Genomic DNA, 24,086 nt, shown 5'->3' with positions numbered 1-24,086 from the left:
ACCGCGATGAGGCTATCTACGTTGCCCAACTTGCTCTCTCGATGTACCATATCCCATCTGAACTGAGTCTATGTAACAAAACTCTGGCTCATAGCGGTTTTCTTCAATAGACTCCGAGTGGACGTTGATCCTTCACGAACATTGACGTGTCCCTAGAGGACAAACGGTCTAATGAGAGGTTTGTAGATGGTCCGGACGATCAAAATGACATGCGGAGTCCAAAATAAGCCACCAATAAGTCCACGGATTCATCAACCATTTTGATTTTGCCACGACCATTACAAACTCGTGATATGTTGCTAGCATTGTTTACTTTTGAGCATTTGTATAATGTGTTGTTGACTAACATCTTTGTCGTTGATGAAGCCAAACAGCTGGTCAGTTTATCCTTCAAATCGAATTCGTGTAGCTGCCATAGTTGGTATCGATCGATTGTGTTGTACATGTGGCTTTGAAGTCGATAAGCAGATTATATGAATTTCACCCGGCTCTCCCCTTGCCAAGGACATATCGCAGAAAAAGAAGAAATAATACATCATGTAGATTTTGGCACTAGATATAATGTGTTCACTTCACCGAATTCACTACATTTTTTATAATTTCCACCATATAACTAGGATTTGAGACTAATTAAACTAATAAACACTTGCAGAGTATATTTATTGATCTCAGTTGGAATATTTCAAGGGTAAGGTAATCACATATCAGGTTTAGTTAACACACAATGTTGATGGGAAACTACAGACATTGTTTCACGGAACTCACCATTTCTAAATCTACAGTTGACCGTTGAGAGCCTCAATATTAGCAGTGCAATTAAATTGCCAATTGTTCGATCTGTTATAATTTTTAAAGGATGCTCGAAAAATACTTTTGGGCAAATAGGTACTAACTCAAAGCTCAACACTTTGTAACACGTCTAAAACTATCTTCAAACATTGAAGGTTACACAAATCTCCAATTCAATCGGATTACACGTTAACACTATTTATTGTTAAACACAAATCCAATCTTGTCCACGTTCATCAGGCTGTTTCCGGTTTTAATGTTGTGCATTCTGCCGACAGATTCCGATTCCCGCCGCGATTCGGACTTGGATCGCAAAGAACTCTTGGCCGACGAAGCCTCGCTCAGCATGTTGTGCACCGGTTTAGTCGTTATAAACAGATTGAGGGCAAACTTCAGCTCCGCCTGTAAAGCTTCCATTGGAGTTACCTAAAAGTGATTCAAATTAATGAAGTGTGTCTCACGTTAACTAACAACTGACCTTCTCTTCAACTGCCACCTTGCGCACGTTCCACAAGAACTCCAATATTCCTATGATAAATGAACAGAAACACCCGAGTGCCAGAACGACGAACACACCACCTACGTTATCGATTCCCAGCTCGGCAGCACTGTCCCCTGCAGAGGTAGTAGCTTGTTCGTCACAGCGTCCTCCACCGTACATCTCCTTCCACCAACGGGTCTTCAACTGGTGCAGTTTACCTTCTTCTTGCATCTTGAGCACCGCTCCGGAAATGGCTGTCCTATAGGGAGAGTCTACGAAAAGGTGGGGCTTGAATTAAGACATTAGCTCCCAAGAATATTCAGGGCTAGCACTTACTAACGGGCATAGCGATTCCATATCCTTTGGAATCCAGCAATCCACCAATTTGAGTGAGCTCGCAATACCGCTCGGTGATGTATTCCAATGAGGTGGACTCCATCAAGAAAGCGTACAGTCCACGTCCCTTCATGACACGATCGCGTCCTTCGTCGTTACTCTTCGTAAAAACGGAAGGCCGGGCCGACTCCATGGCAGCCCACATCCGTTGGTACGTAGAGAAGTTCGAGCTGCGGAAAAAGCTCAGCGTACTTCCACCGTGCACGGCTCCGTACTTGATCTTGCTCTGTTTGGCCAGATCTTCAGCGCTCTCGATCGAAGCGTCCATACGTTCCATGGTCAAGAAAGCAGCCAGATTAGCCGTGTAGGACGAAAGCATGATCAGCGCAAAGAACCACCACATTCCGGCTACGACACGCGTCGAGACAGCTTTCGGAAGAATGTCGCAACCTTGACCCATGATGGAGCCCATCGTGAGCCAGAGCGCGTTCAGCATGTTCCAGACGTTCTCCACCTCTTCGACTTCATCTTGCTTGCAAGGATGAGGATTTTCCCAATCGGCTGGAGCCATACGGGAGAGAACGAACAGCAGTACTGAGACGCCAAGATAGGCGGTCGCCATATAGATCCAAACGTCCAGAGATAGGGGAGACAGAAACGAGAAAAGATCTTTGGGCTGGGGGACGGGCTTGGCGTACAGAATGCTGATACCGAGGGTCATGAAGGGCATTGTAAAGTCTACGGCTGTTCTTCGTTCATAGGTGATGGTAAGGTCGCATATAGCAAGGTCCGCTTTCTAAAAGAATCGACAATGAGCCTATGTAAAAAGTGTTCAAATGTATTTTACCCGATCTAGCAGATGCTTCACCAAGCCATCCCACTTTTTCGTTTGTTTGTTGTAAGATCCATACTTCCCATCTGGGACGAGTACCATCCGATATTGAAACCCGAGAATTTTGGAAATTCCGTCAATCAACTCCAGCGAGTAGCCCTCGAAACGATTATTTCCTTCTAAAAATTCACCTTCGCCCTTTTCCCTGAAAATGGAAAATATTCTGAAAAACTGTTGAAGAAGAATACACTCACCGACTGACTTCAACATAAGAAACGGTGCACCCAAACGCGAAGCAACGATGAACGTTTTGTTTTGTAGCGATTCAACGATCTGCAGGCGAACATCCTCTTCGCTGCGAGTGTAGTTTATCCCGTTGGTTGGATCCCAAATGGCGATCTTCTTGAAACCGTCCTGCTGACTCAACTCGATAATATCCAACTGGAAATGAGTACGGCGTCCGTTATCATCGAAGATTATCGGTCCCGTGATCCCGTGTTCCGTTTTCTGCAAAACAGTGAATCCATGTATTCATCGACGCAGTCCTAAACCGTTCCCAGGTACTTACCACTTTCATGTAGTTAATAATCCGCAATCCAAAAGGCCACTGTCGAAGGTTTTTACTGCCACAGGACAGCCTGGATGGTGTGATTTCTTCGGTAGCATCCAGCTCCCGAATCGCGGTAGCATAGATCTTTACGGCATCATTGTACAAGGCAGATTCCGTCCGGACGTGTTCCGGAGAGACTCGGAAAACTTTCTTCATTCTTCCCTCTCCCTGTTCCCAATCGTGGACGGCGTTCTTGATGTCGAAGGTCTTCGTATCCATCAGACGTAGCGTGGTTATGTTGGATCTCGAGTACTTCAGTTCCTCAAAATCTAACGTATGAGCATCCAAGGTGGTGATGATATAGCTCTGGTACTCCTCCAACATTTTGACCTCCCTCGCCTGTCGAAGTATTTCCAAAATTTTGTCGGGGTGGACCTCTAGAATGATGTGACTCTCTCCGGAAGATTGAATATCCTTCAGCAATGGTCTGTAGTCCGGATCATCGTCTATTTGTCGCACCGTGATGGGATTGTCCGTCGGTCCATGGATCTGAAGAATGTCTTTCAATCGCATCAAACCTTCGTCACTGTCGTAAATAATTGTGAAACTTTTCCAGCTGTAGTCTACGATCAGATCTCGCAAAGCTCGCGACAAGACATCCGCGTCCGGATACAGGTTGATGGTCATTGCTTGCAATTCTGGATCCACACCTCCAATGGGTTCCGGATCCCAATGGGTGATAATATGAGGGATCTCAATGGTCTTGCAAATGGAGCTCACTATACCCGAGGTCAAGATTGAACTTGGACCAAAGATAGCAGTGACCCCTTCCGATGCCAGCTCGCAGACTTTCTTCTCCGTTTTGTAGCTATCCTCCGGCGATACGTATTTGATCAACGGAAGCAACTCAAAATGTTTCTCGTGCATGTTTACTCGTTCGATTGCATATTTGAAAGCGATCTCCGCTTCGTAGTTGTCCCCATGGAAAATAGCTCCTGAAACACAGGTAAAAACATGCGATTAATTGCCATGGCAACCCGAAGTCATGACAACGAAAAAACATGAGTAGTAATCGCGCGTTGCGATTGGTTACATTTGTTTGTACACAAACGATCGCAAATGTTCGTGCAAAACACCTGCATCGTCGGGTTTCTTCGGATTTTTTCGCCGATTAGAAATGCGCGCGCATTTTTCACTGAAAAAATGGCGACCAACAGTTTGTTTGTTCATGTTTTCCTCAATAAAGCGCAAAACTAATTAATGCTTATCAATTGTTTAGTATAATTTTGCACATTTGGAATATTCATGCGTCCGTCACTTCAAACATTAATAAATTTCGCTAATGTTAAATTTTTCAACATCCGATTAGATCATTTTTCATTTAAACCGTAAACCATCAATTAATCCAATGCAAACCCAATTTAGATCGATTTCCATTTCAGATCAAACGTAAACAGTTCAACAAGCACTCACCGATGGGAATTTCCCTCTTTCCGTCCACGCTGCCCAGCAGCAAACCAATAAAAATCCACCCAAACTGCAGCATCGGGAAGAATTTTCCAATATGGCGTCCGCGAATCACGATTTAATTAGAATTATGCTTGCACCAAACTATGACGATTAAACTACTTGCGGTGGCTCATTGTCGATTGGCTTGGATTGTTCGCGATGCTGCCCGTGTCACGATCACCGGCCGACTGAGAAGCGATCGTGACTGCGAAGAAGACAACAGACGGATGCAGCACTATCGTGACGCACACACGCGGTGCATCCACCGATATGTGCATCTGGCAGTTGAAGTGTGAAGAGAAAATGCGGGAAAACTGTGACCGAGTGACTGGCTTTTCGCAGTACATATGGATGGGTCGATAGAACTTAGGAAGGGTGGTGGGTGGAGGATGGCCGTTGGCCAACAGCTGGTTGGGTGTTTAGTTTGTGAATGGAATGAGACAACTTCAGAAAACATGAGTTTATTTATAAAGTCCGACTGTTAGTAAACAAGGTGACTGATTGAGTACGAGTGGTTAGATGTATGGAACGATATGTAGGTACTACTGCATGCATTCTCGTAAAGATGCTGTGGGCGAAACTGATGTGATGATAGACCTACTGCAGCATGCATCAAATAGAGGTCACATGCCTAGTACATATGATACCGTGCTTACTATTTAGCCTGTGTCCCATATATGATTGACCGAGTCAGCTGTCGCAGAATGAAGGACAATTTGATGTTAATTTCCGTGATGGTTATAGGTAAGATGTGCTGATGTAAATGCCCAATCGGATTTCAAATTTATAAGGCATTTCGATGACAGTGCCAGTGATTGGTTTGAAATGGATAGCAATTGATGTGAGCCGTAGGATTAAGCTTTTCGTATGTTTGAAAATTGCACTATGGGGCATCCCCATACAATCAGGTTTTTTTCGAGTTTGTAAGTTATTTTTGAGTTGAGTTTTCCTGCTAAACAATGCTAAGAAACATTTTTCAATCATTTCGAGACCTACCTTCGAAAAGGGCATAATCTTCAGTCACTTTGAAAAATGTATAAATTTCCAAACGACATTGAATACAAAAAGACAAGCACTGACATGTGAAGAACGTATTTCAAAGTAGAATATTAAAATTTGTGTTGATATGGTGTATTGATGTACACTAGTTCAGTGCGTGTTGGCTCTTGTTTCGGACGGCCGAACGATCCCGCGATTTGCCGAAATATTGTGTTCTGCATTGCGCGGCCGTCAGTGCTGTTTTTGTCTTGTTTCTGCTCAGTAAGCAGATAGTTCGCGCGGCCGAGTGAGTAAACAATTGGTGCGTGATCGGACGTGTTTCAGGTAGGATTTAGAGCATTCGTAAAATCCGAGTTTTTGGTTCTGATTATAATGTTCGGTGAATAAGTGTGCGGTTGAATGTTTTTTGTATATGATGCGAAACATTTGTAAAATCTAGGTTACTTTGTCCTCCTTTGGACGGTTCGTAAGTAAATTGATGAATATATTTTATTATTTTTTCAGCATATACTGTTATTGACAAACGCTCTATATTGTCGAATGGAGCTCCCTATTATTCACCTTACCCACTAACACAAATTTTCCTTCCCGAGACATCTATGCAGATCTATGACATCTATGAGACTATCTATGCATCTTCACTAGTAGATGTTGAACTAACATTCCTTCCCTTCCTTCCGTGATTGTAAGGACGTGGCCAGGTATGCAACTGCTACTGTATAGGAAAAGGTACTAATCCCAAGTACCAATTTGCGACAATATACAGTAGATTGCTCAATTGAGCATTGTATAGCCACCCACGATTTGTACAATCACATATGCTATGCTATGCTACGCTATATGGTGTATTGATGTACACTAACGAAAGACAAGTTTTAGGGCATACAAGATTTTTTATGCATTCCCTGTTCTTCGTTAGAAGCGAGCAGTTCGTTTTTTTTTGCTCTCATCTCGCGTGAAGTTTTCCTAGCGCTTTTCTTCAGTAGAAGTTTTTACACTAGGTTTTTTAAACGCGTTTTGTGCCCTGTGACTGGGAAGCAGCACACCCTGGCCGAGACCTCCGGTGTGTCTGTTAAAGGCACTTCCGGCTACGACAACCTGCCGGATCGCAAGTCGCAACTTCCAAAAGCTGCATCACCATCAGCAGCAGAAAGTGCGGCAATCGTTTTGCTACAGAAGCCCCGGTACGGTACCTACGACACCGGTACGCTACCTACCTACACAAGGCTGTTATTGTCGGTAAATATCTCGCCTCTTGTTTTCGGTCTCTCGCATCTTGGGAATTGGTAGTTGAATTGACAAGTGGAACTGTGAACTGGTAGTGAATTGGCAAGTGGAACTGTGCCAAAGTTCATCAGATAAAAGTTATTTTTTTACCGTCCTTTTTTTATCGTTATATTTTTTTTTTTCGTTATTATTTTTTCTGCACTATAATTTTTTTTCTTCATATTTTTTTTTCGTTTATATTTTTTTTCCGTTATATTTTTTTTTATTTTTTTTTCGTTATATTTTTTTTTCGTTATATTTTTTTTTCGTTATATTTTTTTTTATCTTTTATTCATTATCCCGCTAACTTTTTTATTTTTATTTTATTTATCCGCCACTTTCTTATTTTTTCCCTCTTGTTGGAATAACCGCAATATTCTGCGTGCTCTTTGTTTCGATATTGGAATCATTTTATTTTTCGTTGCGGTGATCATTCTCCGCAATGGAAACTGATGACAAAGGCGGGGGTGATTCGCAATTCGAAATTTCTGACGATGATTACATTCCATCCCCGGAATACGAGCAATTTAATGAGCGAAACTTTCCACCACAAAGCGAACATAGCGCCGAAACTGGCTCAACTCCCGCTGAAACTGTTTTGCACAAACCGGTCAACAACTCTAATTCTCCTGGGACTTTTAACCTGCCTTCGCCTGATCCTATGGATACTAACCAGGCAAGTGGATCAACACCCCCGGCGACCCCCCGCCTAAAAGCGTACCCGCCCGGACCTAAGGGCCCATTTCTGGTTTTCTTTCGGCCCAAAGGTAAACCGCTAAACAAATTGCGAATCGAAAAAGATCTGGCAAAATCGTTTCAGGGCATTATTGAAGTGAATGCCCCAAGCCGTAATAAGTTACGAGTCACTGTAATCGTGAACAGGCCAACAGAATTGCTGCCTTCGAGCTCTTTCGATTGGAATATCACGTATACATCGCAAGCAGTGAAATCGAGATTGCAGGAGTGGTCACCGAGCCGTTTCTAACATGTGCTGACATCAAGACTGGTACTGGGGGGTTTAAAAATCGAGCGGTCCCAACAGTTCAGATTCTTGATGTCAGACAAATGAATTACGTGTCAGAAGATGGCACCAAAAAACCGTCTGATTCGTATCGTGTGACCTTTTCTGGGTCTGCCCTTCCTGACCACCTTGTTCTAGGGAAACTTCGATTACCAGTGCGCCTCTATATACCGAGTGCCAGCAGATTGGTCACACAGAGACCTACTGCTGCAATAAACCACGGTGTAGCAAATGCGGTGAGCAGCATGCCGAGGGTCTCTGCAGTAAACAGCCGAAGTGTACCTGCTGTATGAAGCTCTGCATGAATTTCACTGCGTGTGCTCGGTATATATAGAGGGAGAAACATCAAATCCGCTCAATAAAACAGCGGTCAAGGCGATCCTATGCAGAAATGCTGAAGACGCTTGCCCCAGCCGCTGTTCCATCAACCCGTTCTATCGCCAGCTTAAATGTCTTCTCTTCCCTGCCCTTAGATGATCAAGGCTCAGACCCTGGGGACGGTGAAGAATATACTGTCATCGAAACAGGGACAAAAGAAAGCGAGCAAGGTGCAGGCCAAAACGCCAGCACGCTTTTCAAGATGTTCCTGTCGTTGAACAGAGTACTCGACCTCCCCTGGAAAATTAGCAAGTGGTGGGAAACCCCAAAAGTTTCTCCTATGGGGCTCACGTTTGCGGCCCGCACGTCCCCGCCACTTCCGGGAAGATCTAAATCCCCGGTTGTTCCAGTTTTTTGCCCAGATAGCTTACATCATCAACACAATCATCAGGCGGTTCAACATAACCATGTTGAGGTCCGGATAAAATGACTCTTTCTGGGATTGTGGATTTCATCTTCAATACTCTAGAAATATCTCCGCAGTGAGAAACATTATCAACATGATAATCTCACTGGTGAAACCCTTATTGAAGCAATTGATTTCAAAATGGCCTGTTCTTGATTCAATCTTATCCCTCGATGGCTAATTTAACCAACGAGGTCGGGGATAAGATCGTAGTCCTGCAGTGGAACTGTAGGAGTATTTTAAAACCTGGATCCGTTTAAGTTTTTAGTTCACAGCTCATGCTGTGACGCATTTGCTCTTAGTGAAACATGGTTTTCTCCAGACAAAGTTCTCTCTTTCCACGATTTCAACATTATTCGCCTAGATCGAGGAGATGGATATGGAGGGTGCTCTTGGGGATCAACAAGCTCCACTCCTTTTACAGAATAGATCTTCCTCGATGACAGGCACTGAAGTAGTCGCATGTCATGTCACCATACGAGGAAAAAGCCTCAGCATAGCTTCTGTGTATATACCGCCGAATGCTTCTATGCGACGCAGAGATCTTAACGAAATCTGCTCCGCTATGCCTGAGCCACGGTTGATTCTAGGAGACTTTAACTCACACGGTACGGCCTGGGGGGAACTTACCGATGACAACCGTTCTTCGTTGATTTACGACATGTGCGACACCTTCAATATGACATATTTAAATAACGGAGAAGCAACACGTGTGGCACCTTCAGGACTCGAAAGTAGAATTGACCTCTCAATCTGTTCGATTTCACTAACATTGGATTGTACGTGGAAAGTAATTCAAGATCCCCATGGTAGTGATCACTTGCCTATCGAAATCTCAATCACCAATGGATCGTATCAGTCTCGCCAGATTGACGTTGCGTACGACCTCACGAAACACATTGACTGGGGAAGATACACCGAGGCGATCATCGTCGGTGAGCATTCGATCGATATTCTTTCTCCGCTGGAAGAATACCAGTTTCTCTCCTGGATAATCCTAGACAGCGCAGTTCAATCCCAGCGTCGATCTATACCGGGATCTCAAATACGTCGCCGTCCGCCTTCTCCTCTTTGGTGGGATGAAGAATGTACTAAAGTCTATCGGGAAAAGTCCAACGCGTTCAAGGACTATCGAAAGCGTGGTACTCGAGATAATTACGATCGTTATGCCTCTCTTGAACGTAAGTTTAAGAGTCTTGCGAATGCTAAGAAACGCGGTTATTGGCGCCATTTTGTTGATGGTCTTTCGCGCGAAACGTCGATGAAAACACTTTGGGCCGTCGGGAGAAGAATGCGTAACGCGTCATCGATTAACGAAGATAGGGAAAGTTCCCTCGATGGATCTTCGCTTTCGCCAAAAGTGTGTCCGGATTCCGTCAAAATTCAACGGTTCGCACGCGAAGCAACCTCCGGTCGACACGAGATGGACGCCCCATTTTCGATGGTTGATTTCTCACTTGCTCTCCTTTCATGTAATAATACCGCTCCAGGAATGGATAGAATTAAATTCAACTTGCTTAAAAACCTCCCAGACGTCGCGAAGAGGCGCATGCTGAATTTATTTAATCAATTCGTGGAAAGCAACATTGTTCCGGATGAATGGAGACAAGTGAGGGTGATCGCTATCAAAAAACCCGATAAACCCGCTTCGGATCATAACTCGTACCGTCCAATCGCTATGTTGTCGTGTATACGGAAGCTGTTAGAGAAGATGATTCTCAATCGGCTCGACCGATGGGTCGAATCAAATGGCTTTCTATCAGATACTCAATTTGGATTCCGCAGAGGGAAGGGAACGAACGACTGTCTTGCATTGCTTACTTCAGAAATCCAACTGGCCTATTCTCAAAAAGAACAAATGGGTTCAGTTTGCTTGGATATTAAGGGGGCTTTTGACTCAGTTTGCGGTGACGTCCTTTCAGACAAACTCCACGAGTGTGGGCTTTCACCAATACTAAACAACTATTTGTACAACTTGTTGTCTGAGAAACATATGAGTTTTTCTCATGGAAACTCAACAACTTCAAGAATTAGTTACATGGGTCTCCCCCAGGGCTCATGTTTAAGACCCCTTCTTTACAATTTTTATGTTAAAGACATTGATGGATGTCTTGTGGGAAATTGCTCGTTAAGACAGCTTGCGGATGACGCTGTTGTCTCCGTTACAGGAACAGGGGCGGGCGATCTGCAAGGACCATTGCAAGATACTCTGGACAATTTGTCTACTTGGGCTTCAAAGCTGGGTATCGAATTCTCTCCGGAGAAAACTGAGCTGATTGTCTTTTCTAGGAAGCATACGCCAGCAAAATTAAAGCTTCATCTTAGGGGTAAGAAAATCTCTCAAGGCATTTCACATAAATACTTAGGGGTCTGGTTCGACTCGAAAGGCACCTGGGGAATGCACATTAGACATCTGTATCAGAAATGCCAACAAAGAATCAACTTCATGCGGACAGTTACCGGTACGTGGTGGGGAGCCCACCCGGAAGATCTGATAAAGCTATATCGTACAACGATCTTGTCGGTTATCGAATACGGTAGTTTTGTTTTCAAGCCGCCGCGAAAACTCATATATTGAAGCTCGAACGCATTCAATATCGTTGCCTCCGCATCGCGCTAGGCTGTATGAACTCGACTCATACAATGAGTTTAGAGGTACTCGCGGGAGTACTTCCTTTATCAGATCGCATCGCGGAAATATCGATCAGATTCCTCATTCGGTGTGAGGTTTTAAATCCATTGGTAATTGAGAATTTTAAGAAGCTAATCGAACGAAACTTCCAATCAAAATTTATGACACTGTACTACTGGTGCATGAGCCTGGAGATTGGCCCTTCTTCGAATGTGCCCCATCATGGTTGCTTCTTAGACTCCTCCAGTTCTTCTGTAGCTTTTGATCTGACCATGAGAGAAGAGATCCATGGAATTCCAGATCCTCTCCGAATGGAGTGTATACCACCAATTTTCACAAGTAAATACAGCCATGTCAGTTGCGTCAAAAAGTTTTTCACCGACGGGTCAAAAATAAATGAATCCACTGGATTTGGTGTCTTCATTGAATTGCATAGCGCCGCTCGAAAACTTCAAAATCCTTGTTCCGTATATGTTGCAGAATTAGCAGCTATACACTACGCATTGGAGCGAATTGCCTCTCTTCCCTCTGATCAATACTTCATTTTTACGGATAGTCTCAGCTCAATAGAGGCTATACGTTCAATGAGGCCGGTACAGCACTCACCGTATTTCCTGAGCGAAATACGATCCATATTGAGTGCTCTATCGAATCGCTTTTATACTATCACTTTGGTATGGGTCCCTTCACATTGCTCGATCCCGGGTAATGAGATAGCGGACTCACTTGCCAAGGTGGGCGCTATGGAAGGTGATATATACGAGCGTCAAATCATCTTTAACGAATTTTTTTCAATTTCTCGTCAACAAGCCTTGCTCAGTTGGCAACGAAAATGGGATGAAGGAGATGTGGGTAGGTGGTTACATTCCATTCTCCCGCAGGTCTCGAAAAGACCTTGGTTCAAGGGGTTGGACCTTAGCCGAGACTTTATTAAGGTAATGTGTCGTCTAATGTCCAACCACTACTCACTAAACGCGCATTCCTATCGAGTAGGGCTCGCAGACAGCAATCGATGCGGTTGTGGGGCAGGCTATCAGGACATCAATCACGTTGTCTGGAACTGCCCTGAATACGGTATTGCCAGGTCCGATTTATATGCATCCCTCCGGGCCCGAGGGAAACCAGAAAATGAGGACATTAGAGATGTGTTGGGAAAGCTTGATATTGACTACATGGCCCTTGTTCACAATTTTTTGAAGCGCATCAACGTCATTGTTTGATTCCCTCTCTCCCCATTCGTAGGGCCATGTCCACCTTGTATTCTCCCACTCCGCTCGGTAGAAACGTTTTGCTTGTATAATTGCAGTTTGTCCCTGTTCTGAACCACACCAATCATCATGGGAAGACTGCATCAACGCTACCTACGGACACCAATATAATCCCAAGCCCCAATCCCATCCAATTTTTTTTTTGTTTGTACACCTTAACCTCGACCAAGCCGCGAGTTTTTCGGCTCCCCAAAACTAACATAAGAACATAAGAAGCAAAAGATGAAATTGTAATAAAATTTCAATTGACTTTCGGCTCCGTTATGCCTTCGAGCGCTTGAGCTTTCAAATAAACGCTAAGTGAAAAAAAAAAGATTTTTTATGATCACTATTCTGTATCAACATTTTTACTAACTTTTTTTTTCAACTTCGTCAACTGCATTCATAGGAGATCGTCTAATGTATTATAGGGGAAGAGGCCCCAAAACGCCCCCCCGAGGCAAAACGCCTTTTGTGGTTTCCCTCATATTTATCGTCATTAGGATGGCCGTAACAAAACTAGATCTAAAATTATGTAGGTTAGGCGAAAAAAGTTTCAAAATAGTGTATGGGAAGGTCGGAAAAACCGAAAATTTCCATATTTTGGAGAAACATCTAACATTTTGGCGAGGCAAAACGCCCTAGTGAAACTAACCTACAATGTACTTGCGTCTCCACGCACTATCCATACCAGAATGCTGATTCGCCGACGCATGGTGCTTTGTTCCCTAGGAGCTGCCAGCTAAAAGGCGTTTTGCCTCATGAGTTTTCCGGCAACAGAATATCACCACTTTTTTAAAATGTGAATATTATCAATATGATTGAGATTTTTGACAATTTTTGAATGGCATCAACTAACTATCTTGTTTAACTGTTGCATAATGTAAAAATACCCATGAATAGCGTTACAAATAAGACAATAGAGCAGTGTTTGCTTAGCTAGGGCATATTGCCCCCCCTTCCCCTATTCATTATTATCGTCTTTTTAGCAACAATATCAGGAAAATCATGTGTCATTTTTAATTCATAGCCCGTAGAAAACGTCATGCAAGTTGTCCAACCTTGATCACTTCCTTGCGTGATGGGTTCTGATTTTGTCAGCTACTTTTGTTGACCTTCTGCAGCTTCTTCTGTTAATACAGCAAGAAGGTGCTGAAGAATGGATTAAAATATTTCGCCGGTCGCAGACCGCATCGTGCTTTTGTGCTGTGAGGTTCTTTTCACTCTTTTCAACTTCCTATCAGTTCATAATGCGCACATTGCCATTGTAACTGAAACATATTTAAAACCTGGTCTTTTCATCAAAAGATTTTCAAATTATTTTATTTACAGAAATGATCGTCTTGACTGCGTCTGTGGTGGGGTCGCCATTGTCATTAATAGACGTATCAAACATAAATTACATTCTTCGTTTGAAACCAAAGTTTTCGAAACCTTGGGAGTTTCTGTTGAAACAAATTTTGGACAATTTTCCTTCATTGCAGCCTACTTGCCTTTTCAATGCAATGGGCAGCAAAAGAATTTGTTGAAAGCTGATCTTCAAATTCTGACTCGCAACAAATCTAAATTTTTCGTAATTGATGACTTCAATGCCAAACACCGTTCATGGAATAATGCTCAAAGCAATTTCAATGGCAACATTTTATTTGAAGATTGTTCTGCGGGATATTATACTATTCAATATCTCAATGGCCCAACTTGTTTTCCTTCTACAATTGATTTAATTTTAACGGATTCAAGTCAGCTGTATGGCCAATTGGCAACTCGTGCTGACTTTGACTCTGATCACCTTCCTGTGACATTTGAAATCTCCCAAGAAGCCATTTATAATCCAATCAGCTCTACTTTTAATTATCATAGAGCTGATTGGGATTTATATAAAACATATATCGATAGGAATTTTGATATTAATATTCCTTTGGATACCAAAAGTGATATTGACAATGCGCTCGTATCTTTGACAAATTTAATTGTCGAAGCCAGAGGCATTGCAATTCCTAAATGTGAAATTAAATTCAACTCCATTATTATTGACGACGATCTTCAGCTACTGATCCGTCTTAAAAATGTGAGGCGAAGGCAATACCAAAGAACACGCGATCCCGCATTGAAAGTTATTTGGCGAGATTTGCAGAAAACCTCAAAAGCCAATTCCAGCGCTTAAAGAGGGAAATAAAATTTTATTAACAAATGGCGAAAAGGCTCAAAAACTTGCTCAGCAGTTCGAGAGTGCCCATAATTTTAGTCTAGGTCTCACTAGTCCAATTGAGGATCAGGTCACACGGAGCTTCGAAGGCATTCTCAATCAAGAGAATGTTTTTGAACCTTCGTTGGAAACTAATTTGGAGTAAGTGAGATCTATTACTAGAAAATTTAAAAATATGAAAGCCCCTGGTGATGATGATGGTATTTTCTACATACTTATCAAACAACTTCCTGAGAGATCTTTATCCTTTTTGGTTAATTTATTTAACAAATGTTTTCAATTGGCATACTTCCCAGATAAATGGAAAAACGCCAAAGTTGTTCCAATTTTAAAGCCGGACAAAAATCCAGCTGAGGCTTCTAGTTATCGCCCAATCAGTTTGCTTTCTTCAATAAGCAAACTGTTTGAAAAAATTATTTTAAATAGAATGATGGTTCATATTAATGACAATTCTATTTTTGCTGATGAGCAATTTGGTTTTCGCCATGGGCATTCAACCACTCATCAGTTATTAAGAGTTATGAACTTAATTCGGCTCAACAAATTTGAAGAATATTCGATTGGAGTTGCTCTTCTTGATATAGAGAAAGCATTTGACATGAAGGTTTGATTGTAAAATTGATGATTTTTAATTTTCATCTGTACATCATTAAACTGATCCAAAATTATTTATCAGATCGCTCACTGCAGGTAAACTATCAGAATTCTAAATCTGATAGATTACCTGTAAGGGCTGGTGTCCCCCAAGGCAGCATACTGGGGCCCATATTGTATAACATATTTACTTCTGACTTACCTGATTTACCACCAGGGTGTCTAAAATCTTTGTTCGCAGATGACACAGGTCTCTCAGCCAAAGGGCGAAGCCTTCGTGTCATTTGTAGTAGATTGCAAAAAAGTTTGGATATTTTCTCCACTTACTTGCAAAAATGGGAAATTTCCCCGAATGCTTCCAAAACTCAGCTTATAATTTTCCCACATAAGCCGAGAGCTTCTTATTTGAAACCTTCTAGCAGACATATTGTCACTATGAATGGGGTTCTAATTAATTCTTCTTCTTATAGGCATTCCATCCCCACACTGGGACAGAGCCTCCTCGCAGCTTAGTGTTCATTAAGCACTTCCACAGTTATTAACCACATTCGAGAAAATTTTCAATCCGAAAATTGCCTAGACCGGCACCGGGAATCGAACCCAGCCACCCTCAGCATGGTCTTGCTTTGTAGCCGCGCGTCTTACCACACGGCTAAGGAGGGCATTCACATTTTGGCATCCATTAATTGGTCTAGCGAGGCCAAATATTTAGGACTTCTGCTGGATCAAAAATTAACTTTTAAAAATCATATTGAAGATCTTCAAGCCAAATGTAACAAATATATTAAGTGTCTATATCCACTTATAAACAGAAAATCAAAACTTTGTTCTTAAGACAAAGTTTTTATTTTCTGTTTTTAGATCTGCCATGTTGTATGCTGTGCCAATATGGACTAGTTGCTGCAATACCAGAAAGAAGGCACTTCAGAGGATTCAAAATAAAATTTTGAAAATTATTCTGAAGTTGCCTCCGTGGTATAGTACCAATGAACTTCATAGAATTTCTAATATTGAGACATTGCAACAAATGTCCAACAAAATAATTTCCAATTTTAGACAAAAATCGTTGCAATCTTCTATTGCAACGATTAGCTCCTTGTACCCTTAGTATAAATTAGGTTAAGTTTAGTTTTAGTTTAGTTTAGTTTAGTTTAGCTTAAAACATTGTAATTCCTACATGGTTTTGAATTGGTTTTGAGAGGAAAAATTCTAACTGCTAGAGGCAATTGAAATGTATTAATAATAACTAAAAAGTAACGTAGCAAATAAGGATGATAGTGTTAAGAAAACACGGACCACGTAGTCTAAGAGATGAATGCATGTATTAGATAACTAGCAAATAAAATTTGTTAAAAAAAATCGCAGGGGAATGGCGAGCTTATATCGAGTCATTACTGAGTGTGAGCGCAGGCGAAGTTCAACGAGAGAATAACGCAAGCAGAAATGCGATGCAGTTACGTGACAAATTTGTCGATTATTTGATAGTAAATTGAAAAGCTTATTTCATCACCGGTTTCTCCAGTAGCCTTGCGAGCAAAAGCGTAGGATTGCCAATCCGGAGATGGCGAGTTCGATTCTCGGTTTGGTCTAGGCTGTTTTCGAGTTGGTAACTTTCTCGACACCCTGGGCATAGTATATTCATTGTACTTGCCACACACAATACATACTCATGCAATGGCTGGCATAGAAAAGCATTCAATTAATAACTTATAGCAATAGATTACAAATTGAAAAGCCGGCCAAGTTCCTGTTTGAATGTAAAGCCATTGAAGAAGAAGAAGATCACCGGTTTGTGTAGATCCACAATAAAAAGTAATTCTACAATCGTTCCCTGAAAACAATATTTAATTTATTTATTATCAGACTAAGGCCGGAGTGGCCTGTGATGCACATAAAAGTCTACTTCATTCAGCTCGGTCCATGGCTGCACTTCGCCAACCACGCAGTCTGCGGAGGGTCTGCAAATCGTCCTCCACCTGATCGATCCACCTTGCCCGCTGTGCACCTCGCCTTCTTGTTCCTGTCGGATCGTTGTCGAGAACCATTTTCACCGGATTACTGTACGACATTCTGGCTACGTGCCCGGCCCACCGCAGTCTTCCGATTTTCGCGGTGTGAACGATGGATGGTTCTCCCAACAGCTGATGCAACTCGTGGTTCATTCGCCTCCTCCACGTACCGTCCGCCATCTGCACCCCACCATAGATGGTACGCAACACTTTCCTTTCGAAAACTCCCAGTGCGCGTTGGTCCTCCACGAGCATCGACCAGGTCTCGTGCCCGTAGAGAACTACCGGTTTTATAAGCGTTTTGTAGATAGTCATTTTGGTACGGCGGCGAACTCTATTCGATCGGAGCGTCTTATGGAGTCCAAAGTACGTACGATTTCCAGCCACTATGCGCCTCCGAATTTCTCTGCTGGTATCGTTATCGGCGGTCCCCAGTGAGCCCAAGTACACGAATTCTTCAACCACCTCGATTTCGTCACCACCGATATAAACTCGTGGTGAGTAGCTTACATTGACCTCTCTTGAGCCTCTTCCTATCATGTACTTCGTCTTCGACGTGTTGATGACTAGTTCAATCCGTTTAGCTTCGCTTTTCAGTCTGATGTAGGCTTCCTCCATCCTCTCAAAGTTACGTGCCATGATATCAATGTCGTCGGCGAAACCAAATAACTGGACGGACTTCGTGAAAATCGTTTGTAAGAAGGTTCCCGTTTATATCCTTACACATATCGGGCTGTGGCACGTGGCCCTTACGTGAACGGCTCAACTTCTCATAGAACTTTCGTGCGTTATTAGCGCGGTACAGTTCCTCCGTCTCTTCACGGTCTCGCGCTGGCGCTTTTTCCTCCGGAAAATCGAGTTTTGTCTGTTCCGCGCCCGTTTGTATCGTGCCTCGTTCGCCCTCGTGCGGTGTTGCAGCAATCTCGCCCATGCTGCATGAAAACAATATATCGTTCTTTATTTCTGAAAAATAAGAATTATATAACGGGTCGTGACGTCCGTGTTTTTATAAAATTAAGAATTCTTTTGTTTTATGTTGTCCGTGAATTCCTACAGGAACTCAACCCAAAAGTCCTCCAGCAATTCTACCGGAAATTATGTCTAAAGTTTCGTTGAAAGTTTCTACCTAAAATCCTTCGGAAATTAAAGTAGTGATATAAGCAACTCTCTGAGAATTATCGGGAATATCTCAAGTTGTTTTATCTGGTAATTCCTGAAGACTTTTCACTGGTAATTTAGGGAACTTCAACGTAATAAGGGAACTTCAACGAGATTACCTTCGAAAGCTATTTCAGGATGTCCTTCAAGAATTCCACTAAAAAATGCTCCAGGAATTCCTTCTTAAAACGCTTCAGGAATTCATTCAAAACAAGAATTTTCAAGAAATTCCTTTGAAAAATATTTCAGGAGATCCTCCAGAAATTCCTCCGTGATTTCCGATTTCCTGCAAAACTCCCAAAAGATTCTTCCAGGAATTTCTGCATGAACTCCCGGAGAAATTCCTGGAGAAATTCGCGGAAGTATCCCTGGAGGGTTTTCCTTAGGCATTCCCAGAGGCATTCCTGGATGAATTCCCGAAGGAATTCCTGGATGAACTCCTGGAGCAATGGAGGAATTTCCTGAGAAATTTTCGGAGGAAGAATCCCGGTGGAATTTCTAGAGAATCCCCTGAGGAACTCCTTGAGGAGTTCTCGAAGGAATCACTGGAGGAATTTCCATAGTAATTCCCGTAACTCCCCAAGTAAACAAAAATTTCCTATGTTATGGAAACTCATATGTGAATATGTACGTTATGTGGAAGATATTGATTTGAAAAATGTATTGGAGGTAACCACTTTCCCTTCGATGGGACTCGAACCCATGACCCTACAGTACGCTAGACTGGTGCTTTAACCAACTAAGCTACGAAGGACCTCCGTCGGCCTTCGCAACCTAGCGGCTACTGAACGAGCTCGAGATTCCCAAATTGGACGCATAGTCAAATCACTCGCAATCCATTTCTCAAGCCAATACTTCCACATGTGTATTGTGCACGTCCACATTAGAGGAGCGTGAGTATTTAGAATGTCTGGCGGAAAAGATATTTTAGTTACTAGATAAAGATTGTCGCTTCGGTTCCCTTTGTTCTGCTGTCCGAAACATGTGTGGTACATACCTGTCAAATCGTATGGATTTTCCTTCTTTGACATTTAGCTCCCCTATCCTCGCCAGCAAAAGATGTTCCGGACAGCGACGACAGCGACAATCTTTATCTAGTAACTAAAATATCTTTTTCTGGCGGCTATACACATTCTTCATCAGCAACGGTACTGATCAAGTGAGGTTGTGTAAGCATTTGCCAGTCGGTCGTCAAGCTCAGACCCGACCGCATTGCGTAGGCAAGAGCACGCAACTCAGGTTCAGTTCAATCAAAGTTAATTGCCTATTTCCGGGGATTAAACCACCCGACTTGGACGTTAATTTACAATGTTATGGAAACTCATATGTGAATATGTACGTTTTTCGCTTAAGCAGCTCATTAAACTTTTGGTTACTTTTGTCCGTAATTCCATGGTAACATTCCCGGAGGAGCTCCTGGAGACATTTCCCGAGTAATTCATAGAGCCATTCCTGGAAGAATTGCGTGAGTCATCCACGGAGGAATACCTGGAATTCTTGAGGAATTCTTGCAGGAATTCCCGGAGGAGCTACTGGAGGGATTCCCGGAGAAAATTCTGAGGGCATTCCGGAGGAATTCCCAGGAAAAACGTCTTGGGAAATTCCCGTAGGAATTCCTGGAGGAGTTCATGGAGACATTCTGATTTTCTGGAGATCCGGGGGAATAACTGGAGACATTCCCGGAGGAATTCCTGGAGGAACTCCCATAGGAATTTTTGGAGGAATTTTCAGAGTAGCTACTGGAGGAATTTCTGGAGACATTCGCGGAGGACTTCGTGGAGACATTCGCGGAGGAATTCATGGAGACATTCCTGTAGCAATTCATGGAGAAACTCATGGAGGAATTTCAGGAGGAACTCCCGGAGGAATTCCTTGATAAAGTCCCGCAGAAATTCCTGGCATATCGGAGGCATTCTCGGAGGAATTCATGGATGAATTCTCGGAGGCATTCCTGGATGAATTCTCGGAAGAGTTGCATCCACTACTACGCGGCTTTTTGGTGTGGTGGATAGTGGCGGGTTAAAAAAACGAACAATGGGTAATGTCTGTGACTTAACCGCTAAGTGGACGAAGGACTTGACTTGACCATGCCTTTAAGATACATAATATGTCCAAATTTCTAACATCAACTATTTTGGATAAATAATCGGCGTTGCATACCATTCCTTGGCAAAATATTTTCATCAAACCGACACAGAAATCAAATCTACCTCGAACAAGAATCATCAAAAAAAAATCAGGAAGTATCTGTCCGGTCACGAAATATTAGCCTCGACAGTGGCAACCTTCCCACTGAAGGACTGCCTGAAATAAACCACAAGTTGGCTCAGCAGGGGATGTAGACTGTATCTCAGCCCTTCCACTGAAGAGCCTTTAATCCGTGCGATAGCGACTGAAGGAGAACATTATTTTAACTCTTAGAGCCTTGAAAAAGGCTATTTGCTTCGGCTAAGTACAAAAAGTAAGAAAACGATATTTTCAAATAATCGCGAATTTCTAGTGATGGTATAAAAAAGACTGAATGCTCTGCGAGCGAATGCACTTTTCTTTTATACCTTATTTTGAATCTTCTCTGCTTCCCAATTGGTGGGCCAATCAGCTAGTGTCTTGTATCCCGCTTCTTTGTCAGCCAAAGCGTCATCATCATCAACGCGTTCGAGAAGGGCTTCTTCTTTTTTACGCTTGTTGCTCGCTGCTGGCGTCTATTTCCTAACGGGACTTTTCACTAGATACAGGCCAATAAGCCGGGCAAGCGAGCTTAGAATTGCAGTTCAGGTGGGAAGTAGGTACGTGTTCTTTTCTGAGACAACATTGTTAGTAGTAGAAGGAAGAAGGGTGATAAGATTTAGAATTGGTAACATGGGACGATCATTCAGTCACGTTCGCTTTGTGTGCGGTCAGTATCAAACAATGTTTATCTACATATTTTTTTATCAATGCCAAAAAATCCAACATTTGATGAAAAATCGATTGATAGCTTATTAATGTTTGAGCTGATATCGGTGTTTTTTTATCCAAATAAGATTATGTGAGAGATTTTGACATCTTATGAATCTTTAAAGGCATGGTCAAGCGAAGTCCTTCGTCCACTTCGCGGTTAAATCAGAAAAAATATCCACTGTTAGTTTTGACGCTATTTATGAAAATCACGCATAAAATTTTATCTCTAGAATATTGGATTTGGCACCCAAGTACAATTTCTATCCCGAATGGTATTGAAAGCATTGATATTGATCTCTATTATTGGCTCTCTGAAGAACCGTTTGTTTTTTGGACATCCATGCTGCATCATGTGGCTTTTCTTCAGCTTGTCTCGGCTCAGCACCGATGCCGGCCGGCTCGGCTCGACTCTGCTGCTGCTGCCGGTATCTGCTCAGCATTGCTGCTTTGTCGGGTCTGTAGGGTGGACTGCTGATGTACTGGCTAGGTTTCGGCTGATGATGGTCGCTTCGATGGTGTCGAGCCGAAAAAGTGGTCGGTGTAGACTTTATTCCCTGCTAAAAGGTGTGAGTGCTGTTCAATCGATGATGCGGTTGCTTCGCTTGTCCCGGTCAGAATGAAAGGAAAAAATCGCGTTGCGCTATTTTATGGCTTCTCGGCAGACCCAGCGGCTGCTCATTCGCTGGTGTCTGCACCAATCAGAACGTGGTAATGGAATGATGCAAGAATTATGCGGTACCCATATTTATAGGTTCCCTTGATCTCAATGTTTTTCATTGAAAACAGTTTCATGCCTATTGAAACAAGTTTTTCGGGTCTTATCAAGCATGGACATGGAAGGCATACATGAAATCTGTCGATTGAGGGGCTTACCGCAGAAATTCGTCCACTGAGACGAACGCTATTAACGTTTGAAATCTTTCAACACAGCGTAACGCGGTCGATTTGAATATTTTGAAATGACACCCGGTATAGTAAAGGGAACTTCGCTAGCAATGATGGTTCTCCGTAGTTGCATGTCCGAAAGATTGTGAAACTATTGAGAACTTGAGCTACAGGTCCTAAGCCCTGGTAAAGGAGGAAGGTTGCGATGGCTGTTATTCATGGCCATCGTGTAAAGCAAAAATAGATAAACCCCAATGCCAAGGTGTCATGCGACCCGTGCCGAGGGCTGAATGGTTGAGGGGTTCTAAACATGCTCAACCGCGAACGGAGCCTGGGGTGCACCAGGGCGAACACCCCAGTAAGCAGCCCTTACTGCACTACGGCGGGGCACTGGTGCAGCGGACATTTATTTCCCTAGCTACTCGTGGGACCAAAAATGAGTACAAATTCTACAAACAACCCTCAAGGTGACGACTGCCTCTCTCAGTCGTGTGAGAGCGAAGTGGAGAATACTCTGAGTCAGCTTGGCCTTACCGAAGACCAGCTACTCAGTAGTTCGCAGGAGAAGATGGAAATATCCTGCCCCTCAACGCCTATCTCCCGGAGCAGCACATGTTTCGACAAAGCTGATCCAGATCTACAACCCCTCATCGACCGACTCCAACCTGTTGGACATGGAAGATAACGAAGATGATGGTATAAGGATCATCATCAACCCCCAAAATCTTTAGCAAGTAGCAAAGGATCCGAAGATAACAAGGGTTCTACGGAAGCCAAGGGTGCTCTGAGAAAGAAAATCCCCACACTCACACGCTCGCAGAGGAAGCAGCTTAGAACTCTCCGGGAGAAGGAAAAGACCGGAATGAGGCCTTGTCCATAATCCTGAAAAGGAGAGCGAGCCCACTTCCTCAAAACGCTCGAGAAACGACTCTAGACAAATCCGCCACAGAGGACCCCAAACAAAAAAGGGTGAAGCACCATCTGGATCCGAGAGAGCGCGCCCAACAGTCCTCAAACCGCGCGCCTCAGAAAAACGTGTCTGGACAACAAAACCCACCCATGAGGAAAACAGCTGGTATCAGCTACAGTGATATGGCCAAAAGCGTGAAGGATGGGATCAGTGGCGTAATTTTTGGAAGAAATTTTTTTTTTCGAAAAAAAAAAAAATGTTCAGAAAACCCCCCCCAGGCCAATTTTTTGGCTACGCCACTGGTCGGGATAATATCCAAAGACTTTCCCACCGTCCAACTCACTACAGCCCAGCTAGACCTTCTACAAGAAACACTCCTGCTCAGAGTAGTTCAACAGCGAAACGAGCCAATAAAACCCAAATTCAACAACCTCATCTACAAGTCTGGTTACATGGTTCTAATCTGTAAGGATCAAGAGACTGCTGAGTGGTTAAAGAGAATATCCCCATCCATAAAACCCTGGGAATGTGCAGAGCTGATGGCAATGGACGAAGTGGCGATTCCACGTCCAGAGATGATCCGAGCATTCTTCCCACAAAGCTCCAGCTATGATGACGACCGAATAAAGGCTCTCATAGAAAGCCAAAATGACATCACAACAACTAATTGGGGTATTGTGAAACGATCCATTCTGAAAGATATTCATGTTGAATGGATCTTCACAGTAGAGGGTGCGTCGATGGAAAAGTTGAAGAAGTCCAAATACACCCTCAACTACCGATTTGGTGAAATCCAACTAAGGAAGATTACAGATCAACCGACTGCCGCTACCGCCAATCCGACTGGAAGGCCGACCCAAGAGCAATCTGAGGAGGCCTCCTGTTCGGGCGAGGTTCGGCTAACTGGAAGGCCGACCCAAGAGAAATCTGAGGAAGCC

General features: G+C 43.1%; 1 protein-coding gene across 1 annotated transcript; it reads right to left on the bottom strand.

The window, feature by feature from the left end:
* Window positions 1–534: 534 nt before the first annotated feature.
* On the bottom strand, window positions 535–4,702 carry LOC134205825 (glutamate receptor ionotropic, kainate 2-like). Its single transcript, XM_062681437.1, has 7 exons — window positions 4,462–4,702; window positions 3,007–3,983; window positions 2,701–2,945; window positions 2,454–2,643; window positions 1,607–2,402; window positions 1,268–1,542; window positions 535–1,215 (listed from the first exon to the last, which is right to left on the bottom strand). Exons 1-7 carry the CDS (start codon window positions 4,532–4,534, stop codon window positions 985–987), a joined length of 2,787 nt encoding a protein of 928 aa, XP_062537421.1. The 5' UTR covers window positions 4,535–4,702; the 3' UTR covers window positions 535–984.
* Window positions 4,703–24,086: the final 19,384 nt, after the last annotated feature.

Source organism: Armigeres subalbatus, chromosome 1 (genome assembly GCF_024139115.2).
Source record: "Armigeres subalbatus isolate Guangzhou_Male chromosome 1, GZ_Asu_2, whole genome shotgun sequence".
Lineage (NCBI taxonomy): Eukaryota > Metazoa > Arthropoda > Insecta > Diptera > Culicidae > Armigeres > Armigeres subalbatus.
This window is presented reverse-complemented; position numbering and strand designations above follow the sequence as displayed.

Coding starts and splice junctions, on each gene's coding strand:
- LOC134205825 (XM_062681437.1), bottom strand. CDS start 4,534: ATGCTGCAGTTTGGGTGGATTTTTATTGGTTTGCTGCTGGGCAGCGTG. Junction 3,984..4,461: donor AAAGAGGGAAATTCCCATCG/GTGAGTGCTTGT, acceptor CCTGTGTTTCAG/GAGCTATTTTCCATGGGGAC. Junction 2,403..2,453: donor TGAAGCATCTGCTAGATCGG/GTAAAATACATT, acceptor CGATTCTTTTAG/AAAGCGGACCTTGCTATATG.